The sequence below is a fragment of the Oryx dammah genome, unplaced genomic scaffold (assembly GCF_014754425.2).
Source record: "Oryx dammah isolate SB20612 unplaced genomic scaffold, SCBI_Odam_1.1 HiC_scaffold_8, whole genome shotgun sequence".
NCBI lineage: Eukaryota > Metazoa > Chordata > Mammalia > Artiodactyla > Bovidae > Oryx > Oryx dammah.
In genome coordinates, this window is record NW_024070192.1 from 40,607,541 (window position 1) to 40,632,663 (window position 25,123).

At 40.6% G+C, this 25,123-nt stretch overlaps 1 protein-coding gene and 1 pseudogene across 1 annotated transcript in view; both read right to left on the reverse strand.

Moving 5' to 3' along the window:
- Positions 1 to 19,237, reverse strand: part of CPD (carboxypeptidase D) — a 71,263-nt gene extending 52,026 nt beyond the window's left edge. Inside the window, exons 1-2 of the mRNA XM_040243816.1 lie at positions 18,427 to 19,237; positions 12,570 to 12,817 (exon numbers count right to left, since the gene is read on the reverse strand). Coding sequence (XP_040099750.1) covers positions 12,570 to 12,817; positions 18,427 to 19,172 — 994 coding nt within the window. The 5' untranslated portion in view covers positions 19,173 to 19,237. The remainder of the gene's footprint in view (positions 1 to 12,569; positions 12,818 to 18,426) is intronic.
- Positions 4,957 to 6,709, reverse strand: LOC120866526 (annotated as a pseudogene).
- Positions 19,238 to 25,123: the final 5,886 nt, after the last annotated feature.

Genomic DNA, 25,123 nt, shown 5'->3' on the forward strand with positions numbered 1-25,123 from the left:
AAATATAATAAACTATTTTTTCCTCTTAAGTTTTCAAAACTATGTATATCAGTTGAAAGCAAAATGTATAACACTGTCTGTGTTTATAGTATAATACATAAACCACAACTGTGACCTAAAGTGGGGGAAGAGAAAGGGTATGGTGGTAAGATTTGTATGTTCTTCTTGAGGTGGTAAAATATTACGTCTAGGTAAAACTGTAAAAAATTATGTAAACTGTAATTCCCAGAGCAACCACCAAAACAAACTTTACAAGGAGATACAGTAAAAAATACTATAGTGAAAATTATATAGTAAACATCCATACAATACAATGGAAGGCAGGAAAGAGGAAACAAGGGAATAAGAAACAGAGGGACAAAAAGAAAAATAATTAAAAAGTAAAGCTTGATCCAAACATATCAACAATTATACTCAATGTGAATGATATAAATACACCAACTAAAAAAAACTGTCCAACTGAGTAAAAAACAAGTTCCAACTATATGCTCACTTTAAATAGAATGGTATGGGTAAGTTAACACAATGGAAAAAATATACAATGAAAACATAAATCAAAAGAAAGATGGAATGGCTATATTAAGATTAAAGTAGACTTCTAAGCAAGGAAAAGTACCAGATAGAAGGAGGGATAATTATTGTTCAGTCACTAAATCATGTCTGACTCTTTGTCACCCCACGGACTATAGCACGCCAGGCTCCTCTATACATAGGGATTTCTAGGCAAGAAGACTGGAATGGGTTGCCATTTCCTTCTCCAAGGGATCTTCCCAAATCAGGGATTGAACCCGTATCTCCTGCACCGGCAGGAGGATTCCTTACCATTGAGCCACTAGGGAAACCCAAGGAGGGATAGTACATAATGTTAAAAAGAGTCAATTCACCAAGACAATATAACAATCCTAAATGTGACATCTAACAACAGAACTTCAAAACACACGAAACAAAAACTGATAGTACTAAAGGAAGAGATGAGCCAATCTACAGTTATAGGTGCAGACTTCAATAGTCCCCTCTCAGTAGTCAACAGAACAAATAGACAAAAAATCAGCAACGGATACATAAGAACTGAAAAAGTATCACTTAACCAGATCTAAATGACACTTACAGTAGATCCTACCCAACCACAGCAGAAAACATTCAAGTACATGTGGAACACTTAAACAGACCATATCCTGAGTCATAAAACAAACAATAAATTTAAAAGAACTGAAATTATACAAAATACATTCTTTGACATGATGGAATTCCATAGAAATCAATAACAGAAAACTATCTACAAAATACCCTTCTCTCAATGAAACCTCATAAAAATTAAGCACATTTCCTCTGAGTCTATAATAATGAGCCATCCCCAGGAGGCAATTTGTGAGCCGTGATATATACCTTAATCTATCTCTTTAGAACCCCATAGGAGTCAACGTCAGAAAAGAAGCAAACTTTTAGTTTGCAAAACAAAAATGACAAAGCTCTCCTACCTTTAGAACATCAAAAAGTCTTTATTCACCAACTTCAAGCTTTAGTTTAAAAATTACTTAAAAAAAAAACTCATCTAAAAAGCTGGAAACAAGTGGAGATATTAACATGAATAATTTAAGAATTTTTGTGAGATGCCACAAATAGGCATTATTTGCCATCTGTGTTAAACTTCACATAATTTTTGCAATACTAAATATCAAAAACTGCATAGTAAGTAACCTTAGCTAAGTAGCTGGTTCAGAGTCACTGTCTTTTTTTTTTTTTTTCCTTAACAGAAAACCTACATATACAAAATTCACTGTCACAGAGAACATTGATCTGCAGATACGCCTGACATTACTGACTGCTGCAGCTACTGTCAGATTCAGTTAATACATTTGTTTATTTTTTAAGCTGATATGTTGTATGACTCAACATAGACTAAAGGACAAAATGTCTGATATCAGAACATTATCTTTATCCAGTCAAAGAAAAATGTTATTTTGGGAATGAAACACACACCACAGGCATCCTCAAAGCAATAAAGCACTTTTCTAATAGTATAAAGGATCTGTTATTTATCCTACTTATTAACAATCATAAATAAGCAAGTCTCTAACACCCACTAGTCTTTTAAGGGGCTAGCTAAACTAATGACCTTCAAACTTTTTATTCATAGGAAAATAACTGAGAAATCATTCAACACCACATATTTTAAAGTTGGTATCTAAAAGATTTGATTTTAAATTTAAATAGTTTCTAACAATGTGATTTCTTGCATACTGCCAATTTTTATTTATTTTTTATTTTTTTATCTTTTGGCTGTGCTGCACAGCATATAAGATCTTAGTTCCCTGACCAGGGATAGAACCTGTGCCCCCTGAATTGGCAGTTCAGTGTTTTAACCATTAGATCACCAGGGAAGTCCCAATTTTTATTTTTTAAATAAAAATTTTACATTATTTTTTTAGGTGGAGCCAAATAGAATACTATAGAGATTTGATTCCCAGAATCAACTTTAAAAATTTGTATGAACACTCTTCTTCAACAGGAGGAATTTTACAGCTTCCCTTTTTCTTCTTGAACTTTTATTCCATTCCATTTGCTCTACAGATTGCTACTCAAATGGGATATACTTTTGTCCTTGAAAGTCCTTTATTGATCACCCTATAATACTTCAATCTATAATAATACATATGTATGCATGTTTAAATTTCTATTAATTTCCATTAATTAATTTCTATTACTTTAATGCCCTATTACATTTTTGAATTCTAGATTGAATTAGCACAATAACTACCGGTATATAATTTACCAATAAAGCATAGTTTTACAGATTTTGATAAATAAAACTAAGTAATAATTACTAAAAATATATCTTTTAATGAGATGTTTGAGTGATGCTTTTATGATACCATTAATCACCAAATTGTCCCTTCTGTTTCTGGTGCACTGGAAGTTTGTAAAACTTCAATCTATAGTGTGATTCAGACGGACAGAAAAGTATGCCTTTCTTCAGTCAAGTGGGAGAAGAGGATGTAAGATTGACTCTCCGCTGCCAGCATCTTTCTCAGGCAGACCAGTACTAAGAATGGGTATGGAAGAGCTGGAATTTTATTTCCTTAAAGTTATCCAAACTAACTGTTCTCTTCCTTCTCCCCAAATATACCCAGTTTGAAAACCACTGATTTAGACTATTTCCTCTACTCCCAAGGGGAACTGGCAAAGAAAGACAAAAGGTTACTTTTTGCTTTTAAGCCTACCTACCAACCCAGTTTTCTATGCCTAGAAAAAATTGAATGCAATGTACGGTTACCCTATGTTTTCATTCCTTTACCAATACTAAAGAAGAAAAGTGTAACCATTAGGAGTCTGTCCAGCACTACAACAAATTGTGATCAATACTAACTGTATGGGGGGCTAAATCAAAGGCTCTCTTCATACTCATTCAATTCCTTCAATCCATTTGTCTCACACTAACCGTCATACGCTTTAAGATGCTCAGTTCATCGTTATCATATCATGGAACCAATCCCTATTACTGTTTTCACTAGAGAAGTCTAGCTTTAAGGAGATGGAGGGTATTTAAATAAATTCAATCATTCATTCAAATGACTCCCTCTAATGCCTCATGCAGAAAGTCAATGTAAAAAAATACAACCAATGTTACAATGTTGAGACTTAAACAGAGCAAGTATTTTTTTAATTTGTCTTCAGCAGGCCAGCTATAAAGTATCAAACTGTATGATACAAGAACCCCATAAATCTTTTACAGAAAAAAAATGCAATGTATTCTTTTTTCATTAGGAAAAGTATTTTAGAATGTGTAAATATAAACAATTTATATTCTATATTTAAATTTGGAGCTTACTGTTATGTTATTTCTTTAAAAACTACTTCACAGGATCATGAGCAGTTCTCGTAATTTTTACTTTTGTGAACAACTTATTTGCAGATAGTGAGTTATTAAATGAAAATTTTGCACGCCTTGAGATATTTTTAAAAGCTAATGAGCATGATGGTCATACAAAATTTTAAGTGAAAGATCTAGGTCAAATGAATGGAAAAAAATAGAGAGCCCTTGAAAAAAATTTTCCATATTCCTGGTCTTTAAATTCAAGTTTGCTTTGACCAAATCGTACCTGAACTTGGGTCTTTGTATTCTGAACAACTTATCTTATGAAAATCTATTTCCTTCACCACTCCCACTGAATATATATTTGCTAATGATATGATTCTACAAAGTTAAAGTACACAGTCTTGAATCTGTTTTCAGTTTTGTCTAACTTGGCCAACACTTTATCTCACATAATTCTTTGAGTGCATTTTCCTTTTTTTTTTTTAAATATAAATGTATTTATTTTAATTGGAGGCTAATTACTTTAAAATTTTGTAGTGGTTTTGCCATATATTGACATGAATCCGCCTGGGTGTACATGTGCTCCCCATCCTGAACCCCCCTCCCACTTTCCTCCCCAGAGCATCCCTCTGGGTCATCCCAGTGCACCAGCCCCGAGCATCCTATATCATGCATCGAACCTGGACTGGCTGGGAGGGATTGGGGGCAGGAGGAGAAGGGGACGACAGAGGATGAGATGGCTGGATGGCATCACTGACTCAATGGATGTGAGTCCGAGTGAATTCCAGGAGTTGGTGATGGACAGGGAGGCCTGGCGGGCTGCGATTCATGGGGTTGCAAAGAGTTGGACACGACTGAGCGACTGAACTGGACTGATGATAATATACATGTTTCAATGCCACTCTCCCAAGTCATCCCATCCTCGCCCTCACCCACAGAGTCCAAAAGACTGTTCTATACATCTGTGTCTCTTTTGCTGTCTCGCATACAGGGTTATCGTTACCATCTTTCTAAATTCCATATATATGCGTTAGTATATTGTATTGGTGTTTTTCTTTCTGGCTTACTTCACTCTGTAAAATCGGCTCCAGTTTCATCCACCTCATTAGAACTGATTCAAATGTATTCTTTTTAATAGCTGAGTAAGATTTTTTTAATTTAAAAAACATTTATTGGGTAATGGTACTTATTTTTAGTTACAGAATTTACTAAGTAAAGTGAGGGCAGGAACAAATTGTTGTGTTCCTGTGTCATTCTGAAAGCAATTCATTTTCTGATCTTTAAATCCACTTCTTCCTGTTTGGTCTTGTCTGTTTCTGGCCAAGCTTCCAGAGGCAGGCCAGGAAACATGGAGGACAGAGGCTGCATGGGGAACCCTGGGGGCAAGGTGGCTCTGGCAGCAAGGGCTGGGTCGGGTGGCTGGGCTGGCAGGGCGCTAGTGAGCCTGTGGCTGGATGGACTGGGGCCAGAAGGGCTGCTGCATGAGCAACGGAAAGTTTGGCTGGTGCTGTTGGGTTGGATTCATGGAATGTTGGCCAGGGACTGGCACCACTGGTTGCTGGGGGACCATGGGCTGTTGAGTTGACACCACAGTGATGTGATGAGGCTGCAGGGTGAGATTCTGGGGAGTCTACTGGGACATTACAGGAAGGATTTGGTGGTGCAGCCAACTACCCATGGGTTATTAACCATAGGAAGGTTATGGGTGTCTTATCATGTTCTGACCACTTCAGAGGAGTAGCACTTCAGAGCTGAAGTAATACAACCAGGGTGTCCAGGATGAGGTGGTAGCTTTTATAGGGAGAGGGAAAGGAAAAGAAAAAGAATGAAGGAGGGGAAGGCAAGAGGGATAGGAAGAAGGGAGAGCAAAAAGGGGAGAGAAAGAGAGTGAGTGTTGTTGTTGTTGTTTTTAAGTACTTTCTCATTTTCTACCATCTATATTTTAAAAAAATAAAAACACATCTAAGTTTTAGACATGGTATCTGAAGATTTAGGGGCCACATCCTAAAGTGGTATTTAGCATTTGGTACTCAACCTTCATGAAAGTCTATTACTACATTACAAAATATACAAGCACGCTGTTCCTAAAGGTGAGATTTTTTTCATATGAGGCTATATTTCAGTTTGCTAAAGCAAACTGGTGACTCAAACAGAAGCAAATATCCTGTTTGAGTATCATTTTACATCTTTGCTTTCCTTTTAAATAAGGTGCCACTCAGGTCAAGAGAGAGAAAAAAGGAAGAGGTCCAATGTACAAAAGCTCCTTAATGTACAAAATCAGATAAGCCAAAAGTCCTTTACTAATGCACATTTGATTATCGAAAGTATTCTTAACATATGAGCAGGGTGAGACTATCTAAACTGTTGGCGTTCCTTAAAGAAAACATCCCAATACAAAATGCCAGAAGTATATTCACTTTGGAGATGAAAAAGCATCCATCTGTTCATATATATATATATTTTTTCCCAGTTGAATTTCTGGCTCTAAGCAATTAAATGATGCCAGGAAACAATATCAATTCAATTTTCAAAATCAAGTTCACGGACATATGCTTTCCACATGTCTCATAACTCCTAAATGTCTTTATCATCTTGACCTCTTTCCTAAGCCCCAGAGCCTATCTTCCAACTGTACTTTAGGTACTTGTAACTGGTACATCCAGTACCACCTCCAATTTCACTCTTCTCCCATCTAAAGAGAAAACACACACACACACTTCTTCCAAGTAGTTTTTTTCCCCCATTTCCGTGATCATTCTTACTAATCCAGGCTCAAGGTCTCAAAGTTATGCCTTTCTCTGCCTAGATACTCTGTCCTACTGTCTCACTGTTAATTCTGCAACTCGTCTCATACAATTTCTCATATATCTCATACTCCCTTTTCATTCCCATGGCATCCCTCTAGACAAAGCGCTTATCTCCAAAAAAAAAGATCTTATTCCAAATAACTGTAAAAACCTCCCCAGTCTTACTTCCTGTAGGACTTTTTCCCTGGTGATACATTTTGCATAAATAGCATCACACTGTCCTTATCAAGGGCTTCCCGGGTAATTCAGGTGGTAAAGAATCTGCCTGCAATGCAGGAGACCCCAAGTTTGATTCCTGGGTCAGGAAGTTCCCCTGGAGAAGGGATAGGCTACCTAGTCCAGTATTCCTGGGCTTCCCTGGTGGCTCAGACAATAAAGAATCCACCTGCAATGTGGAAGACCTGGGTTCAATCCCTGGGTTGGGAAGATTCCCTGGAGGGCATGGCACCTCACTCCAGTATTCTTGCCCAGAGAATCTCCATGGACAGAGGAGCCTGGCAGACTGTATACAGTCCATGGAGTTGCAAAGAGTCAGACACGACTGAGTGACTAAGCACAGCCAAGTCCTTATCAAAGAATTCACACTCTAGCAGAAGATACAAAAAACTAACAACAGAAGTAGATAAACATTTTACTGATGTTAAACAAAAAGCTCTAGGAAGGCAACAGAGTGACAGTTACTGTAGCAAAGGTTTCAGAGAAGGTTACAGCTGAACTGGAGAAGTGCATACCAGACAGACAGCAGCCCAGTACCTGAAGGTTCACATTTTTGGAGAAGGACAAATAGTTCAGGGCTTCCCAGGTGGCTCAGTAGTAAAGAATCCACCTATCGATGCAGGAGAGGCAAGAGAGGCAGATTCGATCCCTAGGTCGGAAAGCTCTCCTGGTGTAGGAAATGGCAACCTGCTCCAGTATTCTTGCCTGAGAAAATCCATGGACAGAGGAACCTGGTGGGCTACCAGTCCATGGGGCTGCAAAGAGCCAGACATGACTGAGCACAGCACAGCACAAGTCATTCAGTGGTGGGTGAGAGGTAGGAGAGAAGGTTAGAAACGTGTACAAGGTTAAAAGGCTAAGTGTCAGACTGAAAAGTTCAGACTCGATCCTACTAAAATGTGAAATAAGCAAAGACATAAGAATGCTTTAAGTTCAGTATGTTTTAGTATATTTGTTTTTAATATATATACTTTAGAACAAAGTAACACAAAGCACTAACAGAACTAGACACATCTACCTTAAGTGGGACCAATGATAAACTCCTTATCGTATATACTTTGGATTATAAAAAGACTGCAGGAAAATTAAATATGAGGACAGTATTTTGTACAAGTTCATTAGATCAGATTGGTTTATGTTATTTAAATCGTCTGTCCTTACTGATATTTTTGTCTTCATGATCTAAAAATTACTAAGAAAGGTATGTTTAAAATCTCCTACTGTAATTATGGATTTGTCTATTTCTTAAGATCAGATATTATATTTCTAGACTGTCCATTTGATTCTTTTTTATTTTATACAGATTCCAATTTTCTGATGACAGAAGAATTATAACATATTGCCCTGCTTAATGACACAGAAAATGCTACTCAAGAATAAGCTTTTCAAAAAAAAAAAAAAAAGAATAAACTTTTCAGTCCATTTTTGGACCAAATCTAACCTTGTATGCTGTTCAAAACAGCTTGGTTTGATTTCCCCCATGCTCCTTCCTTTGTCAGCAATCTACCTCAAGCCAAACATACCTCAATATTTAGAGCACATTAGTGCTGCTCCGTCAGACCTCCACTTTATGCAGGGAATGGTTGGCCTCATGATCAAAGGAGTTTAAATTCACATACACATACACACACACACACACACAAACCTGAATTAGTTACAGACACATTATCTGGTCACATTTCATACCTCTCTTCTTTATATAGGCGGTTACTTGCCCTTTTAAAAATTCCTGTCAGTTGAAAGAGGGCAATTCTTAAAGTTGACTGAAACTATAATTCAGTTTCATTAAGTTTCCTTTAGAATAAACACCCTAAACCATCAGAGGATTTTTTAAATAATGTCTTCAAAACCATAAAGGAAGGAAAGAATAAAGAATGGTAAACAAAAGGCATACAAATCAGCACATTGTGGTTTTTAAAAAAAAATAGAGAGGACTGCTGCATGAATAGGTTGTTTAGGCTGTCACAATAACAGGCTTTAGCAGAAGACAACGACTATTCACAGGCCTTATTAGGACAGTCATTCCCTGGATGGAGCCTGAGGTTTGAGAGAAGCAGGGCCACCCACGTAGGTAGCTAGATACACTGAATCAATCCTGGCAAGGAAGGTGAAGGTTCTGGGGGCCAAATTGCCTCACACCCCCGCTACTGATGTACTTCCTCACCCCCAGGAGCAGGAACTGTTTGTTTTGTTCACACCATGTCTTTAATACAGTATATAGGATGTGGCAAAGGCTCAGTAAATATCTGCTCGGTAAATAAATGATGTCCACAAGTTATTTCACCACTAAAGCCTTGATTTCCTGTAAAGCAATAGAGTTGGACTAGATCAATACATTCATTTTCAGCTCTAAAAGTCTCTACTTCTTTGAGTTAGAATTTCTCAATACATCACATAAAGTGTCAGTAAGTTACGCCAGGACATCTGGGTTTGCATATATGCCTAGTCACAAGGTTTCACAACACCTTACTCACTACAGTCCAGTATAAGATAAACAACAAATTTGCCCTGTTGAAACTACTGAAACAACATGTATGTTTCATGGGTACACATATATGTTGAAACTTACCAAACTATACACTTTAAGTCTGTCCAGTTTATTGTATGTCCATTATACCTTGATAAAGCTGTTAAAACACACACACACACTCACACTCTCAAGAAACTACTGAAACTGCTCAATATTGCTAAGGCAGTAAGAGATAAAAGCTAGTTATTGTATAAATAACATAAAATACGTCTGACTACCCAGCTAAAACAGGAGAGAAGTAGATGCTCACAAAAACAAGAATAGGGACTTCCCTGGTGGTCCAGTGGCTAAGACCCCAAGCTCCCAGTACAAGGGGTTGGAGTTCCATTCCTGGCCAGGAAACTAGATCCCATGTGCTGCAATCAAGACTCAGTGCAGCCAAATAAATTATGTAAAAAAATAATGGCAGCAGCAAAACTGAGCTCCTTGAGATGCTAGAAGACTCAGAAAAACCTGTTGCCTGGCTTAACCAAATAATCTTACTTACTGTGAAGGAAACACACTTACTTTTTAAATAGTATCACATGTATTTATCTTCCTTAGTCAACTGTCAATTAGAAATTATTTTCTAACCTTTAACAACATTTTCCAAAAAGGAAAAATTAGTTTTAGTCCATTATTTTAGATAGGATCTCAAATAATGAAGTAATTTGACAACATCACAAAACCACTAGTTCAAGAAATCTGGTTATAATAGCCAGGACATGGAAGCAACTTAGATGTCCATTAGCAGATGAATAGATAAGAAAGCTGTGGTACATATACACAATGGAGTATTACTCAGCCATTAAAAAGAATACATTTGAATCAGTTCCAGTGAGGTGGATGAAACTGGAGCCGATTTTACAGAGTGAAGTAAGCCAGAAAGAAAAACACCAATACAGTATACTAACGCATATATATGGAATTTAGAAAGATGGTAACGATAACCCTGTATGCAAGACAGCAAAAGAGACACAGATGTATAGAACAGTCTTTTGGACTCTGGGAGAGGGCGAGGGTGGGATGACTTGGGAGTATGGCATTGAAACATGTATAATATCATATGGGAAACGAATCGCCAGTCCAGGCTCAATGCATGATACAGGATGCTTGGGGCTGGTGCACTGGGATGACCCAGAGGGATGGTACAGGAAGAGAAGAGGAAGGGGGCTTCAGGATGGGGAACATGTGTATACCTGTGGTGGATTCATGTTAATGTGTGGCAAAACCAATACAATATTGTAAAGTAATTAACCTCCAATTAAAATAAATAAATTTATATTAAAAAAATAGGATTTTGTACCCTATTAAAAAAAAAGAAATCTGGTTTTATTAAATATATTTGCTAAAGGGAATTCCCTAGCAATTCAGTGGCTAAGACCCAAGTTTTCACTGTGGAGGGTGTAGGTTCAATCCCTGGTCAAAGAACTAAGACTCCGCAAGCCCTGCAGAGTCTTAGTTAATATTTGCTAAAGACTGAAATGAAATTAAACATTAAAGTATATCCCTTATCTTTAAAATTTATTAATGGTTTTCAAACCACCTCTAATTGTTACAGGCAGAAAGTTTGGCTTCTATGTATTTCATACCCCTTTCTAAATAGTTCAACTCACTAGTTATATATAAGAAACATGGGTAGAAACTATAGGAGAATCAGAAAACTATAGAAAGTATCAAGTCCTGAAACTTAGTACCCAATTTGGGTATTCTTGGCTTGACATAAAAATTCACAGTTATTCAAATATTTTAAAGAAGGCACATTAAGAGAAATGTCATAAGATACTTTATAATGTGACTGACTGCCAATAAAAATAATAGGGTAAGCGAAAACCCAAGGCAGCAGTCCCCAACCTTTTTGACACCAGGTACCGGTCTTGTGGAAGACAATTTTTCCATGGAGGGTGGTGGGGATGGTTGTGGGATGATTCAAGCACGTTATGCTTATTGTGCACTTTTTTTCTATTATTATTATTATATCAACTGCATTTCAAAGCATCAGGCATTAGATTCTGGAGGTTAAGGACTCTTGACCTAAGGCATTCACCATGGGTAGATTCTAAGAAGAGAATAAAGTTTTACACTGATAATATTTTCATGGATTGACTGTTTCTTCTGATTACTCTTAGTTAAATTGTCTAAGCCTGTGCATAAAAACAAAAAGTTGTTATTCAAAGGATACCGAAAGTTTAAAAAGAACAATAGCTGTTTTTGTAACACTTAAAGAGAAACGGTAAACAATTCAAGCCGACTGATTTTATGTGTCTTTTCATGTGATCAGTGTAATGGTCTTGCTGGAAATTTGGACCTGATAATCTCATCATGAAGAAACAGACAAATCTAGAATATGCGCTGTTCTGTGGGACAACTGGCCTGGACACTTCAACAGATTCACCATCATTAAGAAAAGAGACTGTCAACATGACTGTTTTAGATGAGGGAAACTAAAAAACACAAGAGGCACATGCAAAATGCTGGAGGCTTGACTGCATCGGATCAGGAAGAAAAGGAGCTGTATGGGATATGTGGTGGGGTAATACAGGAAATCTGAGTTACATGCAAGCAGATGTGGGATGACAGCACTGAGTTACTGTTGATTTCTCAATTACAGTAATGGTACAAGGGTTATATACGAGAATGTCCCTGTATTTAGGAAATACATACTTGAGAGGTATTTACAGGTGAAGTGTCATGAAATCTGCAACCTACTTTTGGATCATCTGACAAAAGAGAGAGAGAGAGAGTGTGTGAGTGTGTGTGTGGGCGGAGTGGGGGGAAGAGGACCAATATTTGTGGTAAGATAACTGTTGGCAAATTTAAATAAAGGATATACAGGTGTTCGGGCTTTCCTGGTGGCTCAGTGGTAAAGAATCTTCCTGCCAATGTAAGAGATGTGGGTTCCATCCCTGGTCCAGGAAGAGCCCCTGGAGAAGGAAATGGTAACCCACTCCAGTATTCTTGCCTGGGAAATCCCACGGACAGAGGAGCCTGACGGGCTACAGTCCACAGGGTCACAAAGAGTCTGACATGACTTAGTGACTGAACAAAACATACAAGTGTGTTCATGGAGTTTTCTTTCAATTTTACTGTGGGTTTGAAATTTTCAAGATTAAAAAAATCATAATTTCTTGAAGTTTATTTGCTCTTTTCCACCCAGAGTGTGCTCAGGAAAGTTAAATGAACAAGGAGGAAAATATAGCAAATTCAGGGCTTTACATACCTTCCACATCATACCAGTGCGCACCATTCGTGATCCCATCTTTAAAAGTCTCATCTTCATCTCCCGGACAATGAGGGGCACCAGTTTTCATTATGGGATGGTTTGAAGCATAGGCTTTTGCCAGATATCTAAATACTTCATCATCTGAAGTTTTGCTATAGACTCCAGTGGCCTTATGTTCTGGAGAATCATCAAAGGGATAGCTTGCTACCACCGAGCCACCATGCAGGTTTCCGGAAAGCACAAACCTTGGAAAATAAAAACCACATATCACTTTTTTAAAGGCACAGAAAATATATATTTTAAAATTCTACATCTTTTATCAACGAACTTAGATATTCCTCTTGAGACCTAGAAGACCATTCTATCAACAGTTATAATTTGACCAAACAACATAGAAGGAAAATGGAAAGAAAGCATTATCCATTCAACAAATTTCAAGCAGTTTTTACAATTCCTTAACTTCAAATGGCCACCTCATGTGAAGAGTTGATTCATTGGAAAAGACTCTGATGCTGGGAGGGATTGGGGGCAGGAGGAGAAGGGGATGACAGAGGATAAGATGGCTGGATGGCATCACTGACTCAATGGACATGAGTCTGAGTGAACTCCGGGAGTTGGTGATGGACAGGGAGGCCTGGCGTGCTGCAATTCATGGGGTCACAAAGAGTTGGATACGACTGAACTGAACTGAACTTCAAATAACTTTAAAGAATTTTCCAATCATTGAAAAAACTAGCTTAATAACACAGTAGAAATTAATGTTTTAGGAGATGTCTTATTCAGGGACCTCGATTAGGTTGAACAATATGAACTTGCCAATATTCAACCATGTTTTGACCTACAAAAATGGCAATTTCATAGAGCTCAATCTAATTCGTGTACTTCATAATGTGTCAATCTCATAGAAAGTGTGGCTTACATAAATAAATATTTGTTGAATACACAAGTTGGGTTAATAAGTTTCATGCTTTTTATATTACTGTCCAGAGAGAATTTTTGAGATTCGGAGACAAATAAATTAAAACAGGATGTGTTTTGCCTCATTCCAGTTTCACAATACACTAACCTCGCATTTTCGAGAGAGACACCATAGTTGAGAAGATTGGTGGTGGGGCTGGAGGAGAGACCTGACACAGTGAGTTGCTTTCAGAGAAAAACAATACAGAACATTGTATCACTGTAAAAGCAGCTCTCTTTTTAGGACCAAGGTCCCTGGTTGGGCCATTAAAAAATAAACTGACATGAAGATAAGGCTGCTTCTATAAAAAGAAACATTTTAATTTTTGTTATTTTTTTACTTTTAAGTGAACCCACTTACAATCCAGTCACATTTATAGATACAGAAATACTGAAGAACTCCTTTTACGGTAAAAGCTAAAGGCAAAAACATGCTGCAGCCTATTTATACATTTTCCACTCATGTAACAGCTCAACCTGTTTCTATGGCTGGAGATTAAACACTTTTTGCAGTTGAAATTGGATTTTTTGCTTCTGCCTTTTGGTGACTGAAAGAAACTGACCTACAGAAATTCTAAAGGGGGTTGATCTATAACATTTTATACGCTTGAAAGAGAATTAAGTCTATGATATGTTTAATTTGAAAAGTTAAATATGATTAGTACCTCCCAGAGGACGTCAAACAATAAAAATTACTTATAACACAGAATCTGTCCTCAGAAGACAGAAATGAGCTGATAAAGACAGTGAATAAATACCAGAACAGACTATGAAAAAAGTCGAGCTTAATAACTAACATAATTACAGTTAGCACAATTCCAGACACCAGAGGAGAAGACCATTTGGTGTCGTGGCAATAGCAGAGGCTCTGAAACCAGGCAAATATGGGTAAGAGCATTTTGTTTCCCAGACAGGTCACTCACTACTAACATGGTCAGGTAAAGCTGCTGCCTCTAAATCCATTGAACCCTAGTTTTTCTCTCACCTGTATAATGGGGATTAATGCTACCTGCTTCCCAGGGTGGTTACAGAAAATTAAATAAGGTAATACATGTACAATGTCTTCCAGCACAATGACTGCTTTCAAGCATCTGCTCAACAAATGTTCCTTTCTTTGGAGATATTTGCATCCTGCTCAGGGAATCACTGCCTTACAGACTATCAATCCACCCCCAACTTCCAATGCCAGAAAGAATGATACAGAAGCAAAAACTAAGTGTATATTCTAACACTCTAACTCCACCTTACCCAACCCTCCTCCATAGCAAGGTATTAACTATTTACTTTTTGGCTTCTATGCTTTAAATAATTTAAGTACTATTCCCCCCAGCAATGACTTGGGGAGTTATAAAGAAGGCCAGCCCAGTTCAGGCAATCCAGTCAGCAACAAATTTTCTTGAGTGTCAACTATAAGCCAAATGTTCTAGACACTAGGGAATACATCAGAGAAGAAACAAATACAAAGATGCCCTCGTGGCATTTGTATTCTAATGGGAAAAAAGTGGATAACTGAATATTCTAAGTAAGTGAAGCATGCTATTTTAACATATATTTTCAATTAAGACTTTAAATTCCAAGATTCTCTGCTAAAAGCTGTTTCTCACTTTGTCATTTCTTCTAACACTTCTCAGAAACACTATTAAAGTAGCCTAACCGAATACCTTTAGAACAATGAAATATTTGCAATCTACTCCAGTGATAAATTATTAGATTTTCCTTACTCTACTTACATAGTTTTAAAAGTACCAGTGCCACTCTAGTAAGGACAATTTCAAGAGAAAGTGATATCTATTATAGTGGCTATAAGATTATTGCTTTTAGTCTTTGTCAAACCAACCTTGATATCAATCCAATTTTATTTGAAGGGTATTTTAGTTTCCATTCAAATCAGTTCTCTTAAGTGTTTCTCACACTTGACTTCAATATCATATATCATTTCTTGCATAAGATTTAAAGTAGCTGCTTAATATATAATAAAAATTATAAACAAGTCTATAGATATTAAAAAATCCATCTCTAAGTTAACTCTGTTATGGTCCCCAGATAAATCTGTAAATAACTGTAAAAAATTAAGAAAACTTGATGTCTGATAAACTAAATTCTAAAGGTTTCAGGGAACTGTACTCACCCCAATAATACAATGCTTTTCACAAAGATACCCAAAAAATCATTTTTGCACAATCTACTAAAGTCTAAGCAGCTATATTTAAGTAAAGAAGTGTGCCAAAAATATGAGGGTCAAGTAAACTATAAAATATTTTAATGATGGAGTTAAAATCTTATATATTTTCCTAAGCATATGAGTCAACTGTCAACAGCACAAAGTCACTGAATGGGTGAAGTATAAACTGAAACAAAGAAAATAAACTTCACTTTCCTAAGCAGGAGAAAATGAGTTTTTAAATTTTACATATTCAAAGCAACAATGACCAAAAAATCTAGTTCTAATACAGCTGGGTAACTAGTATATCGAGAAATTATGCAAATAGTTTACTTCACTGAATACACTGAAAAAGGTACTAAAACCACTGTCTGTGGTTTTAGAATTTCCTCTCCATAAAGCTGACTCTATATTTAAGAATCAATCTCAGATCATGCGTGTGCTTGTTTTTTACTTTATTCATGTATCCCTTGTTACTGAATAACCATTAAATAATACGCATTTTGAATTATTTATGACTGAGGATGGACGGGTATACTTTTACCCTAAATACTCACCTACTTTTCCTTCTGATTTAGAGTTACATTTGAAAAGAGGGAGGATATGACTAGGGTAGTCCATAGCCACAAAAGAGAGCAACTTTCTGTGTAATACCAACCGTCACAGATGAGCTTTTCAAATCTTCACAAGCTTCTACCATTGAACAACCCAGCCTGGACCATACCTTGTAATCATTAAATACTGGTGATGTGAAAGAGTTGTCCAGGGAGCACATTTTTGCTTCTAATTTTAAAGTTCAAAGCTTTCAGTATAGTCTCAAGGTGATTTGCACCAAGACAGAGCTTATTTTTATTTTTGTTCACAGCAGAATACTGAACAGAAATATCTACTCACAGAATTTACATCCTTGTAAAGGTCATGATGGAGCATTTTAGACTGTTTGCATTGCTTAAAGTCACACTTCTTATGCAACTGTTCAGAGAGCCTGACATCATTATCTTTAAAAGAAAAATCTTCCCAGAAAGTGTATGTGAAATTAATGCCTCCCAGGGATTAATGCCTACTCCTCTCAGAAGGAGTAAAGTGAAAGGTGGGGAGAGAAAACGAATCTAGGATTGTCATAATGTCCATGAATTTTTCAAGGTCTGCTACATACATACTGAATCTTGTAGAAGAGATGATTCTAAGTCCTACAGGAAAACACCTGAGTTCATTATTGCTTTTATTTGTCACTTAGAAATCTTCAGATCAGGATAGAAAGCTTAATTGCTCCACAAGCCTATGTCATTGTTCTTCGGTCACTAAATTGTGTCCCACTCTTCTGCAACCCCATGGGCTGTAGCCCAGGCTCCTTCTGTCCATGGGATTTCCCAGGCAGGACTACTGGAGTGGGTAGCCATTCCCTTCTCCAGGGGATCGTCCCCATCCAGGGATCGAACCCAGGTCTCCTGCATTGGCAGGCAGATTTTTACCACTGAGCCACCAAGGAAATCCTTTACAAGTCTTAGGAAGACACAAAAAAGAGGGTATGTTGGCAAAGCCAATAGCTGAGAAAGGGAAGAGGTGCCTGGTCACTTTGGACATGATTCCATAAGTTCCCTCTTCCTCTATTACTCTCCTCCTTTTTGCCGAAAATCCTACCCATCTCTTAAGACTCAAGTTCTCCCTCTTTCACAGAGATGACCCCTATTATAGCATCCCACACATGTTTTGTCAGTAGGAGCAATTCCCGTAAAGCTTAACTGGGTACATAAACACACCTCCTCTATATTTAGCATTGTCTCATGTCATACACCTATTTCTTGAGGTCCTTATGCTTCTTTTAATATTTTAAATCCCACGTGGCACTTACTAACACCTAAGGTGTGTTTGTGTGTGTTGTGTATAAGTGTGACAATTAGCCATTCGACTCTGGTCCACTAATAATGTGCATAAATGGAATCAGAAACCTTTCAGAGTCTAAAATGAGGCTGCTCCCAGGTGAAGGTTCCAGATCCGGAGGAGTTCTCTGGCCAGCCATATCTATAGGCTCCATAGCTGAGTCAGAAGCAAAGACTGGAAGAGAATCAGTTTTTATCAAATAACCAAGAGAAAGACCCCACGGGTGTCATCTGTAGGCTACACGCTCCCTCCAGGGCTCAGAACACTGACTAAATGCCTGAGTCCAGTTCCAGCTACTTCCGTAATATGTAAATGATTTTCATACTATGTAAATTATTTACAATCTTACTCTCGATTTCCGCCACATGCAAAACAAGAATGAGAATGCTGCCTGCCTCATAAGGTTGTGTCCAACATAAACTGAGATCATGCAGTCCACGGGGTTTAGCACAGTGCCTGTAGTCATGACATAACCGCAATTTTGTCAGTTTATCTATAAAATAAGCGAGCTGACCGAGGTCATCCTGAAGGTCTCTTCCATCGCTTATTCTACTGTCCTGTGAGAACAGGGACCAGAAAGCCAGAAAGGAGTCTCCCCTCCAGCCAAACGGCGGCTCTCTGCATTCTTTGAATAAATGACATCCTCCAGGCAGCGCTTCTCTGACAATTATCTTGAGGACAGAGGCTAAGCGGCCTGGGCCCTAGTTCCCCTTATGGGGTGTCGTCCTCCGCCCTCACTACTCCAGTCCCTTGGGCCTGCGAGCACTGTTTGAACGCCTGCGGAGTGAGGGACCCAGCCTGTGCCCCGAAGGGATGCGTGGATGGGGAGGTGGGTGGAGGGAGGGCGGTACTCACTTGTTCCTGCGGATCCACTCGATCAGGGCGCGCACCTCCGGCACGTCGTCCAGGGACGGGGGCTCGCCGGTGCTGAACTGGTCGGGGAAGCTGCGGTTGAGGTCGCGGCCGCGGCTGTTGTCGCGGCCGCTGGCCCCGGGAGGGCCGCTGTCGCCGAGGCCGCAGTCACCCTCGCGGGCGCGCTCAAAGCCGTCGGGGTTGAGGCTGGGCAGCACGTACACGTCGGTGGTGTTGAGCAGGCGGACCAGGCGCGGATCCCCGCGGCGGTAGCCGGCCGCCAGCTCGCGGGCCAGGTAGACGAGCACCTGGCGCGACACGGTCTCGTCCCCGTGCATGTTGCCCACCAGCTTCACCTGCGGCCGGCCAGGCAGGAGCGGCCCCGCCGCGTCGGGCCCCGGGTCGCCGTCAGGAGGCGGTGGCCCCAGGCCGGCCGTGAGGCGCAGCACCCACAGCGGCCGGCCCTCCACCGAGCTGCCGATGCTGAAGAGGCGGGCCAGCCCCGGGGGCCCCGCGGCCGCCGCCTCCCTCAGCGCCGAGCCCAGCTCCTCTTCGTGGTAGTAGCGGTCAAACTGGCCCTCGTCCTCCTCGGCGCCCGCGCTGGTCGTCGTCGTCGTGGTCGCCTCCGCCTTCTTGATGTGCGCGGCCCGGGCCGGGCTCCGCAGCAGCTGCAGCAGCAGCAGTAGACACAGCAGCAGCGGGAGGCGCCCGGGCCGCCAGGGCGGCCGCGCGTCCCAGCCACTCGCCATCTTCCAGCAGCTCCGCTAACCCCGGCTCCGTTCCCCGGGCTCCGCGCTCCGGGAGGCCGGGGCCCGCCGGATCCCCTCCGCTCCTAGCAACCCCATCCCGCCCTCCGGCCGCAGCCAATGGTGGGCGGGCCTGCCTCCGCGTCACTCCGTGGGCGGGGCCGTCCTTAAAGCAGCAGATTCCCCCCTCTGGGCGTGCCTTGCTCCTGTCTGGGTAGTTTGGTCACTCTCCTCTTCGGTCAGGGTTCCTGTCTCTCTCTCTCCCTCCTACCCGTTTCCTTTTCTGCGTTTGCTCCGCTTCTCCTCTACTCGCTCATTCTCTTTTTTATGGGTTATCCCTTCATTCTCACCCCCTTTTCCTCTGACTACTATCACTGGCTTCCTTCCCATCTTTGTTGCAGCTTTCCCCAGCTGCGCTTTAACGCTTAGAACCGAGAATAGAAAGAATCAAAAGGTTCGAAAAGAATCAAAGGACTTGGGAAAAACCCTCAAAGGTTCGAAAGAATCTACCTTAGAAGAGACAGAAGACGTCGCAGCCCTTCCCACCGTGCGCCCTTCCCTTCGGAGTGGGTCTGCCTTAACTTGAGCCCAGCGCCCCGCCAGCCAGCGGTTGAAGGGACTGGATCACTTGGAGTGGCAGAGGGTTCACTGCCTCTTCTCCAGTTTTTAGTCATTATGTTGAAAGATGTCTCCTTTATGTCTAGTGAAAATCTTCTATGTAATAGGCTCTCTTTGTGTTGATGGATTTATTTCCTCGGTGTTACCCCAGTTTATTTCACTGCCACAGGTTCCAGTGTGGGCTGGTCTCAGCCCTGTAGGCGAATTCATTTCACGGTTCACTTGCCCACCTTTCACACTTCTCCTGAGCGAGTTACTTGTTTACCTGTGGCCTTAGAGTGACATTTCAAAAGCAGTAGGTATGACATTTCTGGAAACGCTTGGTGAGTATAATTCCAAAATGCCTTAAAGCTGGCAAATACAGTGTGTTATCATCTAGAGAAGAGGCCTTTAAACTGGTCTTTAAAGTAGGCTTAAATCACCTTAGCTTGAAGAAGCACAAAACCTCCTAATTCTTTTATCAAGTGTGAAATTTTACCCATCAAAGAACATAATTGCAATAACTGTTGTAGTTCCTTCTTTCAAAGCCAGGCGTTTCCAGGCTCCTTCCTTGAACTATGATTGAACCCTAATGTGAATAGTAAAGGGTTAATTGGTTATGTATCAAATATTTATTGAGCAACTATTGTGTGCCACAGCTATGGTGCTGGGAAGCAGTTCACTCTGCTCAGAGACTGGATACAGTTTGTGGTAAGTTTATAATTAGGAATGTGGGAAACTTCATTCATCCCAAGCAGGGAGGAGCACAGGAGGAGAGAAATTAGGAGAGGAAGTGGGTAGGTATTCTGGGCAGAAGGAGGAGCAAACACTGAAAACTTAAGAGCAAATACTGCACATCCTAGGAACTGCATACAGGTCAGGATTGTGAAGGAGTCACGGGTATGGAGGACACAAACCAGAGAAGCAGAATCAGAACTCAAACAGCTTCACAAGCTGGGCTCTGGGGAGCACTTGATCCATAAGACCATGGAGAGCCACTGACAGATGTTAAGCTAGTTTAGAAAAATCCCAGGACATCCCTGGCAATCCAGTGGTTAAGAATCCACCTTCCAACACAAGAGACGCAAGTATGATCCCTGGTCAGGGAACTAAGATCCCACACCCTACAGGGTAGCTAAACCCATGTGCCAGGACAAGGACCCAGCGCAGCCCAAAATAAATTAATAAAAAATAAAGTGAAGGTGTTATTTGCTCAGTCATGTCTGACTCTTTGCAACCCCATGGACTGTAGCCCACCAGGATCCTCTGTCTATGGAATTCTCCAGGCAAGAATAAAGAGCTCCTTTAAAAAAAAAAAAGTAACAGTTACAGTGGAGAATGAAGTGAAAGGCCTAAGACTTGAGGCCGAGAAACCTGTAAAGAAGATATAATCCGAAAAGACATGATGAGGCTCTGAACCCTTGAGGACAGTGCCAGTGGAGATGGAAAAGAGGAAATGGATTTGAAAGACCTTTAGGCGAGAACATAGACAGGAAAGAGAAGGTGACAGAGGGAAAGAGAAGGTGACAGAAAGAAAGAGAAGCTGTAGGCTGACTTCAAGTTACGGCCAAAGCAACTTGCGAGCTTTCACTGAGGAAGAGGACAGGAGAAGGCTCGGGCTTAGGTGAGGATGATGAATTTAGCATAGTCACTGTGGTCCTTTGAGCATCTCTTCTCTTCCATGCCCATTTGGTTTCATGTGCCTCTTACACACCAGCTGCAACTCATCAGAAGCAAAGCCCCAGCTCTGTACAGAGACCACCTCCCCCCCGCTACCCCAGGGAGTACTTAATCATTACTCTGTGCACTTTTACAATAATCCAAATCAAAGCAGCCCCAGGGGGCATGTTAACCTCTAATCAAATATTTCCTCTTCTACCATTTTCACTCTCTTTGGAAGCCTCTTCCTGCCAACACACTCCTGCAGCCTCACCTAGGGAGGCAGTAAATAAACATGTGAGGGCTGTGAAATAATGTGATGTAACTTGAGCCAGCGCCCTCCCAAGAATCCCCAGGCCTCCCGCCTTGCAATTGCAACCTCTTTCTGGTCTGGAGCCTCCATCCTAAGCAGGTATTCTGTGCTGGTGGTTCGAAGTGAAACCCAAAGCTCCTGACCCGGTCACTGCTCACTGGAGGGGAAGCCTCCAACTGAATAACTCCAGCTGCCCCTGAGAAATCCTAACCTATGACAGGTGTCCCTTTTCTTTTTCCCACAAGGAAAGTCCTGGCTTCACAAGAGAAGGAACTTGGGAAAAAGTTTCCAGTTCACAGAAGCTGAGTGGTAATGACCTGGCTTTTGAAAAACAAAGCAGAGCTTGTTAGATGGCCTGATGGTCTTCAGTAACGACTTTTTCTAAAAGACTCATAGGTAATCGAAACACAGCGTAGATTATGAACTTGTAAATGTCACATGGTCTGGCAGAAACACCCACCCACTGACAAGTTCAATTTGACAAATGGTTATGGAGCATCCATCAAGCTAAAGGTCTGCTCTATGGGTGACAGAGGATTGGGGGATAAATAAAGGATTGTCCTCTGCTAGAAGGCCAGAGTCTAGTGAGAGAGAACACAGGTAGGACCGGATGTATCCACCAGGCCAGTGCTATGTAACAGCCACTGCACTAAAACTTTTCATCGGTTGATGCATTTAATCCTCACAACAATCCAGAGGTAGGTAATATTAACTCTCCTGTTTCAATGATAGATACACTGAGGCACAAGGTCTCACAGCTGGCAAACCACAGATCCAGGACTCAAACCCAGGGAGTCTGGCTCCAGAGTCTGTGTGTTTACTCAATAATAAGACTGCTTCTATGGAGTGAACTAAAACAAAATGAAACAAAAATGGACAAACCTCGCTGTCGGAACCCAGAGGAGAAAGCAACTAATTGTGATGACGCATCAGAGAAAACTTCATCAATACTGAGTTCATGAACGGAGTTCAAATTCTAGATCAACCATTTTCTAGCTGTTTTAACTTGGGGAAGTTATTTCATTTTTCTGAGAATTAAGTGAGGTATAACAGGTATAATATTTAATGTAATTCTTGGCACTTGGCATATAATAAGCTTTCAGAAATTTCATTATTTGTGTGTGTGTGTGTGTGTGTGTGTTTAATAAGAATTCTCAAACAGGGAAGAAAATGGAGAATAGAGCAGTCAAGGCAGAGGGACCAGTGAGAACAGAGGGTGACGGGGATTGGAATATAAGGTGTGTCGGGAGGAGCGGCAGGAGACGTGGCTATGAAAGGAGGCTGGTGCCAGATGACGAAAGGCCTCAAGTATACTAAAGGAGTTTTGCTTTATTCCACAGCAAATGAAAAACTTACAGAATTGTTTATGAAGAGAGTGGTATGGATCATATCCGTGTTTCAGCAAGAGAATTCCAGGGGCTGTGTGGGGCAGACTTAAAAGCAGTTGCCCTCTAGACAAGAACTGATTCTGGCAATATTAGGATAGAAAGGAGAAGATTGTTAGAATGACGTTTGGGTTATTGGATTGACAAGATTTAGCAACTACTTGAGTAAAAGGAAAGAAGTAAAAGACAACTTCACAGGCTAGTGAAGGTGACCAAGTAAATGGCTTTGTCAGTATCCAAGACAAGGAAGGGCATAGCATCAAATACACCAGCAGAGGCTTGGTCTTAGGTAAGAACACAGACACTTCTTGGTGGCTTAATGGTAAACAATCTGCCCTCCAATGCAGGAGCTGCGGGTTCAACTCCTGGTCCTGAAAGAGCCCCTGGAGAAGAAAAAGGCAACCCACTCTAGTATTCTTGCCTGGGAAATCCCATGAACAGAGGAGCCTGGCAGGCTACAGTCCATGGGGTCGCAAAAGAGCTGGACGTGACTTAGTGACTAAACAACAACAGATACTTCACCTGTATTCACAAATGGAGAGGCAGAATGTGTGAGTGTAAATACAATTAAGTGATAGATGACATGTTGGGAGCTGGTAGATATTCTCTGCTGATTGCTTTTATTTTCTAAATGAAATGGGATGTTGTAGCCATCAGTTGAGGGTAAGGATGATGTAATAGTTGTTGGAGGTTTGAGGAAAGAGAGAAAGATGTGAAATAATCATCACAAGGAGTGGGCGAAAGAAATGGAGAGTAATAGTTTTCAGCCATTGACCATAGAGACCAGCAGTTTTTTAACATGTCATCAAGACCTGCTAATGGAATATGGCACAGAGGGGTTTGTTGGCTTGTTTTGTTGGTTTGTTTTCACTTTTATAGCGTTTGCTCTTACTTCCTCAGAGTCTTTATCTTTCCAGGCCAAAGAGAAACGAAAGATGTTTATTGAAATCACTTTGAAAAATTGCCCTTGATTAGGTCAGCCCCTTCTTTCTTAGTCAGGCCTGATTCTAGGGCATAGATAGGCTGCTACCCAAACATGAGGCCATAATAATGATTTTCATCTGTATTTAAAAAATAACCCTCTCTATTTGCCGGCACCAAATGGATAGCAGTTCTATTCTCATGAGGTAGAGAGGGAGGGAAGCAGGTATCAGTTACTTTCAGTTGTACATATCAGAAAACCTGACTCATTCTAGTTTGAATAATAAATGGAATGTATTGGCTCACGTAACTAAGAAGTCCAAAGGAGAAGTCTGGATTCAGGCATAGCTTTATCCTGGGGCTAAATGGTCACCAACCACCTGCTTTCTTTTTGTCCTTGACCCTTGCCTTCTATAATACAATGTTCACTTTATTCTGATTCTCTTTGTGGTCCCAAGAGGGCTGCCAGAAGCTCCTAAAGCCACATGCTTTCTTATTCACGTGCTGTGCTTAGTCACTTCAGTCGTGTCCGACTCTATGAGTCCATGAACCTCAGCCCACCAGGCTCCTCTGGGTGGAAGTCCATGGGACTCCAGTCTCCTGGAGTCCATGGGATTCTCCAGATGAGAATACTGGAGTGGGTTGCATTTCCTTCTCCAGGGGATCTGCCCAACCCAAGGACTGAACCCACGCCTCCTGCATTGCAGGCGGATTCTTTATTGCTGAGCCACCTAGGAAGCCCCTTCTTATTCATACTCAGCAACAGAGGATGCCCTTGTGCAATCAGGTTTGCTGATCACTTGAGGTCACATGTCTAGGTCTGCACAGTCAATACCAAACTGTTTCACCAACCAAACCTAAGCAGCAGCAGGTTTTGTTTATTCAACATTATGAAGTATGTCTGCAGGCACTGGGATGGGGATGGAGGCATATGAAGGAAGAAAAAAGGGATAAGCAAGAGGAAGTGCTGCAACACAGTGAAATAAGTGACTATGTACAAAGTGCTTTAGTGTTTACAATAGGCAGTTTGTCTCACTAATCCTCTTAATTTAGAATAAGAATATTTGTGCTTATTTTTG